The 9394-nt window shown below is 37.9% G+C and overlaps 2 protein-coding genes and 1 long non-coding RNA gene across 3 annotated transcripts; 1 reads left to right on the top strand and 2 right to left on the bottom strand.

Annotated features, from left to right (window-relative positions):
• Positions 1-1342: 1342 nt before the first annotated feature.
• LOC109190974 lies at positions 1343-2317 on the bottom strand. The gene is made up of 3 exons (XR_002055841.1): positions 2247-2317; positions 1544-1805; positions 1343-1414 (listed from the first exon to the last, which is right to left on the bottom strand). It is a non-coding gene; the product is annotated as an uncharacterized LOC109190974 (long non-coding RNA).
• LOC109190972 (VAN3-binding protein-like) lies at positions 1727-4918 on the top strand. Its single transcript, XM_019341561.1, has 8 exons — positions 1727-1834; positions 1924-1989; positions 2264-2347; positions 2413-2791; positions 3679-3843; positions 3919-3968; positions 4406-4463; positions 4571-4918. Exons 1-8 carry the CDS (start codon positions 1817-1819, stop codon positions 4762-4764), a joined length of 1014 nt encoding a protein of 337 aa, XP_019197106.1. The 5' UTR covers positions 1727-1816; the 3' UTR covers positions 4765-4918.
• On the bottom strand, positions 4852-9189 carry LOC109190971 (putative lactoylglutathione lyase). Its single transcript, XM_019341559.1, has 9 exons — positions 8963-9189; positions 7545-7740; positions 7341-7465; positions 7177-7241; positions 6344-6556; positions 6187-6234; positions 5985-6092; positions 5653-5793; positions 4852-5037 (listed from the first exon to the last, which is right to left on the bottom strand). Exons 1-9 carry the CDS (start codon positions 9105-9107, stop codon positions 4996-4998), a joined length of 1083 nt encoding a protein of 360 aa, XP_019197104.1. The 5' UTR covers positions 9108-9189; the 3' UTR covers positions 4852-4995.
• Positions 9190-9394: the final 205 nt, after the last annotated feature.

Genomic DNA, 9394 nt, shown 5'->3' with positions numbered 1-9394 from the left:
CTAATGTGCTGTGAAGAAATTGAGCAGAGCTACTGCTACAGAGAGAGACGCTAAGTGTGGAGAAATTAGCTGGGATGGTGCCAGTGCTGGTGGCGGCAATGATGGCCGGCTCAACTAAGGGCTCCGAACTGATGACTATGGCGAGGGACGCGTCGACGAGGCGCAACGGCGAAGTTGCGGTGGCGGAGGAGGTAAGTGGGTCTCAACAGATTGGAGATGAGGTGAGGTTTGGGCTGGGTCAAAATGGAAAAGACGGAATTATCCTTCCGATTACAATATAATTTGGTCAATTAAAATTTTCCAATAGCAATTTGGCCAAAGAAATTGAAATTGAGAAAAATTAAATAATTACGGTACTAAATTGACACTCCATAGTTTTAAAACTCGTGAACTGCAATTAACACCACCACAATAGTCATGAGACTAAAAATGAAATTTTATCTACACAATACCTATGCAAAATATTAACAAATTCTACACTTGAAAGACCAATAGACCCAAATACGATGTGTCAGGATACTATTTCACAACACAATTAGTTGCTAAAAACAGGTTTTAGATAGAGTTTAGCCGTTTAGGTTGAAAATGAGTGATAAGCTGCATCATTACTCCCAATTCGTCATCATACGTATCCAAAAGTTAAGAAATAAAAAACACTTTGAGGGTTTTTCGCAAATGACGGTTAACTAATAATTAGTAGCTGATTGGGTTAATTGATAACTGATTGAGTTACTTAATTTAACCAGCTGATAGTATGAGTTAATTGTAAAAAAGTGTTTGGTAAACATCCCTTTGGCTAGCTAATAGATTACAAGAGCTGTGTGTATTGCTTGGTGGATTAGACCTCAGAATGGGGGGCCCCTAATCTTTACTTTGCCCAGTTTTCATGGTGATAAAGGCAGCCTTAGCCATCATTAAGCCTGCCGCTCAAACCCATCTTTAATCTCTTTTATGCATAAAGAAAACGAAAAGAGAGGGGAAAAGAACAGAGGGAGTGAAGTTGGAGACACAGATTACTCAACTTTAGCAGAGGGGCCTCTCAGTGCAATACATACATACAAAATGCACTTCCACTCGAGTAGCCCAACCAAGATAACTAAAGATATAAACTTGTAACCAAAAGTCACGAGTTCGAATCTCATCCCTCTTGGTTTGAACCGGTCAACTATAAACAACCTAGGCTGGTTTACTTCCTTGTGGCCTTTTGTCTGTTAGGGTCACAAGGCGAAATGTAGCCGGTGCACACCCTCAGATAGTGACTGCAGATTTTCCTCGTCACCGAAAAAAAAACAAATTTCCACTCTCCCACTTAATGCCATTTCCCCGCCCCCCCCCCCCCCCCCCCCCCCCCTTTTTCTGTCCACGGTAGTGTTAAATATCAGGTTGCACCTGCACTTCAGCATCAGTACCTTGGCTTCAAAGAAACAAAACAAAACGAATATAGCACGAGTAAGGTTTCTCCTCATCATCATCATCATCATCATAAGTCAGTTCTTTTCACAAGCGAGAAAGCGAATGTGGTTGATGTTCTATGCATGCTTACCGGTGCTGTCTTGTGTGCTTGATTGTCACAGTGTCGCTAAAGCTGGAGGGAATCAGGGAAGAATGTGAAGCGAGTTGGTCGCCCTCCTCCACATGCCCCCCGCCAGAAACTCCTACCGAGTCCATGGAGTTCCTAGCCAGGGCGTGGAGTGTATCCGCAACTGAACTCTCCAAAGCTCTTTCCCATACCAAATTAGATTCCACTCATGCTCACAAACCATTGGCTTCTTCATTTGGTGTTAGGCAACCCAACTTCGAAAAGCCTGAAACGACAATGGTGACGAAGGAACGTGTAAGTATTTATTGACCCCCGCCTTGAGGTTATGAAAGAATTCCAACCTTCCATTTCCATCATTTCATTCATCTAAATTCGTATTACAGAAAGTGCAACAGCAATCAAACTCAGATAGTCCTCTAATTTCTCCAAGAGAAAGTGACGATAGTAAGGTTATTTTCTCCTCCCCGTTTCGTTCTTTATGTGATTATGTCCTTATAATGGAAATCTATTCAAATTCCCAAATGGCATGCAGTGATAAAAAGAAAAGCATCATATAGAAAATTTAGAGCTACCACACATACATAGCCAATAATCATTGCAACTGTGATTAGTACAAACAGTTAAGAGCAGAGTTTTCTTTTTTGGTTAAATGACCAAAATCGTTACTGGGAAACGAAATACGAAGTTTCAAGCTGGACTAACTAACCTGTTTGGTCCATGCAGGAATTCCTTTTGTTTCATCAAGCACTCAACCCGGAATTCCTTGCCAGTCAACATCTGATGAAAGCGGGGGTATCATGTTATCCAGTAAGACCATATTTACAATACAAATATCGCTATAAGCAGGCTCAGTTTCATATTTGTTTATGCAGCAGCTCTACAAAAGTGTCGCGAGGGGCAAGACAATGGGGAGAAGGTTGAAAGATCAAAAGCAAAGGAAAAAGCAAGAGCTTAGAACTCACAACGCCCAGGTGCATGCAGCAGTGTCGGTGGCAGGGGTCGCTGCAGCGGTAGCAGCTATTGCAACCTCGTTAGTAACCTCTCCCGAGCTATCTGGAACCACCCAACAGAAGCCATATTCAAACGTATCAACTGCCATTGCATCTGCAGCAGCTCTGGTTGCATCTCATTGCATTGAAATTGCTGAGGATATGGGAGCCGATCAGGAACAAATCCTATCAGTTGTTAATTCAGCAATTAACGCGAGGACTAATGGTGACATTATGACACTCACTGCTGGAGCTGCTACAGGTATCAAGTCAACCTCCCTCACAATCCTCATTAGCCCAAAATTTGAAATACTACATAACTGATAAGTAAATAGGATCTCATTTTTGAGTTAATGCCATCTGGGGTCTTCTGAATATAGTGACTCTGTCACGTTTAGTCCTAAACTTTCAAGTTAACCATCCCGTGGTCCTTCAACTTTCAAATTTTAAAAAGTGTGGTCCTTTCAGATGGATCACGATTGGTTAAAATTTGAAAGTTGAAGGACCACGAGTGGTTAACTTGAAAGTTTAGGACTAAACATGACAAAACACTATACTCGGAGAAGTTAGATATGTTTAAATAAAGTTACGAGAAAACCTGACCTCGCGGAAGTGGTGTTAGAGATCACATTACTTCAGCCATAGTTGATGGCCTCTTGAATGGTAGACCTGCAGAGTATCGTTAGCTGTTTTGTCCATTGATTCAGAACTTTAGATGGTGTATTAGGATTATTCTGAGCAGCATGTGTACCAATGTACCATAATCCATATGAGCTATATACTGTATAACCTATATCCCATCAATATAAGCTTTATATTAGGCACATAATCTGATTGACTAACAACTTCTAGCTATTCAGTCCAACCAAACTACTTAATAAGCCTAATCAACCTGCATCACATGATTAAGGCTTTAATATATAATATATATTTTATACGGGAAAATCCAACACAAAGGACCCCAAATGGCATTAACTCTCTCATTTTTCTTCCTTCAACCTTAGCATATGTTACACAATGATTCTGGACAATCTAAAGTACACATAGGATGATGCTCTTTTATAAGATTTCTTTTGCATCATTTATTAAACAAGAAATGAATAGTTCCATTCCACGAACATGTCTGACTGTAAGTATATATGTATACAGCATTGAGAGGTGCTGCCACACTAAGGGCAAGGCTGCAAAAGGGGTCCGGAGCTGAAGCTGTTGCTTTGGCTGATGAGCAAAATGACATTAGTAAAGAACCAAATGTCACAGCAACACTGAATTTTGTCTCTAGAGGGGGAGAACTACTAAAATGTACAAGAAAAGGTACTATAAATTATTAGTCAAGCACTCAGGAGATGATTTTGACAAGACCTTTCTGTAACATTACTGTATATGCAGGTGATCTCCACTGGAAGCAAGTCTCTTTCAACATAAATTCAAACTGGCAGGTAAAGCATAAATTTTCTTGAATATACAGAAACTATTGTTGAATTTGAAAGATCCAAAGGCCTGGTGGGTGGAGAATAACAACCACCCGCCAGTTAGGCAGAAACAAAGATGAAGAATCAAGGAATGAGAAAATGTATATAATACTAAAAGGTTACAATATATATCCCATACAGACATATAACTGTTAATTTAAGCACCTATTCATAAACAGACACAACCCTATAGACAGACATAACCCTTTGTTTTTCAACAACTATTATGCAAAGAAACCTCCATCAATTGGTAAATAGTAAATCTTTCTCATGATATATACAATATAATTTCTTAATAAAATTATTACATGCAAAAAAGAACAAAGCCTATCTACAACTTATCTTTTTGTTAATCTCATCATCTTTTCTTTGAAATATGAATTTGAGACTTGGCGGTGAACCAGGTGGTAGCTAAAATGAAAAGCAAGCACATGGCAGGAACATTTACAAAGAAGAAGAAATGTAAGAAAGAATTCACGTGCTTATATTTAAAAATAAAAAATAAAAATAAAAAATCTGCCATGATGCTTTACCAGTCATATCAATTAAGCCTTAATGAGTTCTCTCAGGTGTAGTCTCTGGAGTCTATAGTGACATACCAGCATGGCCGGGACGAGAGGAAGAAGAAGACGAACATAGAGCCTACTTCGGGATACAAACTGCTGACAGGATAATCGAGTTTGAATGCAGAAACAAAGGAGAAAAACAGATGTGGGTAGATGGGATCCAACATATGTTGTCTTGCCAAATGAAGATGAGTTGAGTTTAAGGTGCATCTCTCATTGAGAAAGATTCAACTGTAACTTTTCTGAAATAGTGCCACCAAAATTAAATATTAAAAGAGAAGAAATAAGAAACGATGAAGTACATATTGAAAACTGGCATGGCCACGCGTTCCTTTGGTGATCTTTGAAAAACTGTTCTTGTAAAAGGTGTCTTTAAAAAATTAGAGTAGGACTTGACTGTTATTAGTTATTACAGGGCTTGTATATTTTCATTCTAGTTCCTTCAGAAAATCACTATTATCAACAAATACCTGCAAGAAGAAAACGACAAGGTATAATAAATGAAAAGGAGAAAGTAATGAAACTAATGTCAAATGAATTCTAATTTCTGAAACACCCAACTGTGAAAGAGAAGCACTTGATGCTCATATTCTGGTTATATATAATAGGCCTAGATATGGTGGAAAGACAAGAACTGAATGCCCACTTTATCAGATCTAAGTACCAGCTTACTTACATTTAATTTTAATGAATCCCTCTTGATTTCAATTGGTTAACTCAGCCGAGTTGGCCGACTTGGGCACCTAGTGTTTGACCGAGTCAAGCGCCGAGTTAGCCGACTCAAGCACCTAGGCCCTAGCCGGCCGACTAATGTCCGCCTAAGGATAAAGTCCCCTCGGCCTAGGGGCGCCTAGGCGGCTGCCTAGGCCGATTTTTGCAACAGTGCTTATAACACAAACAGACAAACTAATTATTGAAGTTCATCAACAAGTACTTTGAGTATCTTCAAACTAATATGAGTATCAGCAAGTAACAAGGGAAAAGAGAAACAGAGCCAAGACTGTTTTGCAAGATTTTTAAAAATATTATATTTTAAATAAATACAACCAAATCTGTGCTAAGATACATGGGCAAGATTGACTTACAGCTTTCCAACCATCCGGATCAACACAAGCTGTGATCTTTGTATTGATGCCAGGCAAGGGTCCAGGTTCAAGTGTAATTTCCCCTCCACAAAGTTTTATTACTTCTGCAGTCTTGTAGACATCATTTGTGCCTATTGCAATCTGGAAAGACATAACAACTTATATCGCTGAAAAGTCTTTAATCAAGCTCCATAACGTATTCACATTTCACAGCCATTAAGAAGTTCTGGCAAAATTGATATTTCTGCACTTCTTTTTAACCTTTTCACTCGGTCAATATTTCTTGTAAGAATCAAGCTATTGATGTATTGCTCCAAAAGGATTTCAAATACCTGAGCATAACCATTTCCTTTCTCGTATTCTTTAACACCATAGTTATATGTCAATTCCACGACTACATTTTTGTCTTCAGGGCCATAACCCATGATGGCTATAGTACACTGTAAATAGCATTTAAAAATTAAAACAAAAAGAAGCAGCGAGTGGGAAACAGAAAAGAAACTAAAGAGCAGAGGTTATGATTTATTAACTCACTTTATTTTCAGGTTTATCTTTCTTACGAAGAAGTTCCATGCCATAAGCCTTGAGAAGTTCGTATAAGTGACTAAGTGTTAGAAATAGACATTAAATATAGCACATATGAAGCTTAAAATTAAGAAGACCACTTTCATCTAGCATATACTGAAGCTACCTTCTTATAGAAATTAACAGCACGGTCAAGATCCCCTACACGGAGCATTACTTGACATAGGGGCTCGGGAGTAGGACTCCTCTCCAAAAGCTCAATAGGGTAGCCATCGGGATCTTCGACATATGCAATTGCAGCACTTCCAGTTTTGACAGGGCCCGGTTCTTGGGTAACCTTGCCTCCCTTAACTTTTATGAGGTCAACTGTTCTTGCAACCTACAAGCAAATATAAAGACAGAATATAAAAAGTACATACTTTCCTTTGCAAACATTTATAACAAAGGGAAAATCTGATCCTTGTTTCGAAAGGAAGCTCCAAAAAGATGCAGAAAACACAAAGAAATGCAATAGTCCATTAAACACTATTAGGAGGACAATCACCTAAATAGCTTGAGCTTCTACTCATGCTTAAGGCTTTAAGATACATGATTATAATGAAACAATTAGATTGTCAAGGTAATTAACTCAAGTAGCTTAAAGAGCCAAAGAAAAATTATGAATGGCAGGTCAAAGAAATCAATATGAATTATAGAAAATCAGGTATCCAGAAATAAAGGGAATTAACATGCAATCTAGACAAGACAATACAAAGATGGTCTCGCACATAAGCCCTGTCATATTATGTTATGCTACTTATACAAGAACATTTCCTTGGAAAATGGTTAATGAACTTGATTCCATTTTCCATATGAATATTAGTCAAAAGTGTCAAATAATCCCAGGCAATGTAGCAACTACAGAACTAACTTGCAGAAATGTGTAATAAATTGACATCATAGCTGAGTTTTGAAGAATAAAAAGCCAAGAATGCAATTCCTTTATACTATACAACTTACGTCCTCAACTGCAATACCAAAATGTCCAAAACCAGTTCCAATGTCATACTTGTCAATTCCGTAGTCTGAAAGCAATCAAGACCGGTATATGATTCGAACTTCCCAGAGTCTCCAGAACAAAAGATAAATAAAGAAATTGCTATGTTAGTTATTTGATCCCTTACTGTATGTAAGTTCCATAGAAAAATTTGTTTCTTCAGGACCAAAGCCAAGAAAAGCATTTGAATATCTGTCCTCTGGAATGTCACGTCTCCTCAGCAACTTCATGCCCAGACACTCTGTGTAGAATCTGTTCCAGATGAGGCTAGTTTATAACTAGTTGAAGACAAAAAAACAAGACACTCTTCTTTCTGCAAAAAGATTCGTACTTTATTGTCTTGTCTAAATTCCCAACACGATAGACAACATGGAGCATCCTTCTTTTGTCCTTTTTGGTCCACTCCAACACATTTTCCTCAACCATCGCACGTGCTATATCTCCAGCTGTTCCAGTCTCTATTACCTCCCTCTCAGCATTGAGCGATTGCAGTGCTTTTGCATCAAATAGCTGAGTCTGAGTGATAGCTGAATAACACATGAAAGTTGAGTATGTTATTCCCAAGTGTACCGAAAAGATACTTACACTCTCTTCTCTGATTTTCCAGGCAAGAACCAAGGAGAGGACACAGAGGAAAAATAGGCACGTTTGCAACTTCATTTACCTATGTATTACATCAGTACATTGAACACCAAAAAGACAGTTCTCTCAAATAATAGAAGGAAAAATTGCACTTTTCGTCCCTAAGTTATACAGTAATTGTAGAATTCGTCTCTAATTGTTGGTTGTGCTCACTTTTCGTCCCTAAGCTATCGGCCCTGTTTGGTAAAATATTTAGCCTATAGGCCAATTTTGACTTATTTGACCACTATTAGTTGTTTGACTTGGTTTAAAAATCAATATAAGTGTTTCGTTAATTAGCTTTTTGTACTCCAAAATGCTAAAATTCAAAAAATTACTCAAAGCAACTTTTTCAATTAGCTTTTTGAGAAAACAAATTATATCCAACAGCTTTACCAAACAAATTTCTACAATCAGCTCATGTTATAAACTAGTTATAACCTATAATTAACCCAATCAGCTAACAGCTATCAGCTAACAGTCATTTACCAAACAGGGCCATCATTGGTGTTGCACTTTTCATCCCTTTACTAACAAAACATTAGGGACGAAATTTGCAACGTTAGTATAGCTTAGGAACGAAAAGTGAGCACAAAAAGTTAATACAAGAACGAAAAGTGCAACGCCAATAATAGCTTAGGGGCGAAAAATGCGCACGACCAACAATTGGAGACGAATTCTACAGTTACCCAAGCTTAGGGACGAAGAGTGCAATTTTCCCATAATAGAATTCTAGAAATGTTGAGGAAGAAAATCATAATTTTAAGATCAGACAGTTAGGCCAGGAAGCGGGGGTGGGGAATACAATTCACTTGTAATTTTGATTTTTGAAGAAAGTTGCGATCAAATTCCCCTTTAACAGAATATGCTTCTATTATGCTTAACTAGTATCCTGAAGATTTGAAACCCAATTAAACCAAGATTCATCCCAGAACAGAAAATGCTCGTTTTCTCTTGGGAAATTTGGCAGTGTGACCAATGTCATTGCTACAATAAAGTTGCAGACTTGCAGTAACAAAAGGATTCAAAGAAACTAATACACAAAATCTTATATATAGACGTATATAATTGTAAAAAGAAACAAAAAAAAAAATCAAAATTAAAATAAGGTGTGCAGGGTAGACGCACCAGTGGTGAGATGCAGGAGAGCGAGCCTGCGGGATGGGGTGTAAGCACGAGGCAGAAAAGCACCTCCGCGTTGACAAGAAGGAGAAGAAGAAGAACAGTTCAAATCAGAGAATGGAGGTTGAAGTGAGCAAACTCTGAATGCCATTTTTTTCTGCTTGGAAATGTCCTCTCAGCTCTCTTGCAAGGTTATCCATTTTCGTGTCCACCAGATTTGTTTTATAATGTCTCCATAATAAATATCTTGAAAATTTTAAGCTACTGTACTTAATGTATCTCTGTATACTTAGAAATTTGCAGGGAATGTGGAGATTCTTAAACCTTATTCTTGGTTTATTTTTTGTTGCATTCAATGGAAATTATATTTTCCACATTCTAAAGTTGCATGATATTTGAGGCAATTCAATCAAGTTAGAATAACCACATGATTTTAAG

The sequence above is a fragment of the Ipomoea nil genome, unplaced genomic scaffold (genome assembly GCF_001879475.1).
Source record: "Ipomoea nil cultivar Tokyo-kokei standard unplaced genomic scaffold, Asagao_1.1 scaffold1596, whole genome shotgun sequence".
NCBI lineage: Eukaryota > Viridiplantae > Streptophyta > Magnoliopsida > Solanales > Convolvulaceae > Ipomoea > Ipomoea nil.
Note: the sequence above shows the minus strand (reverse complement) of the source record. Positions and strands in the feature narration are given on the sequence as shown.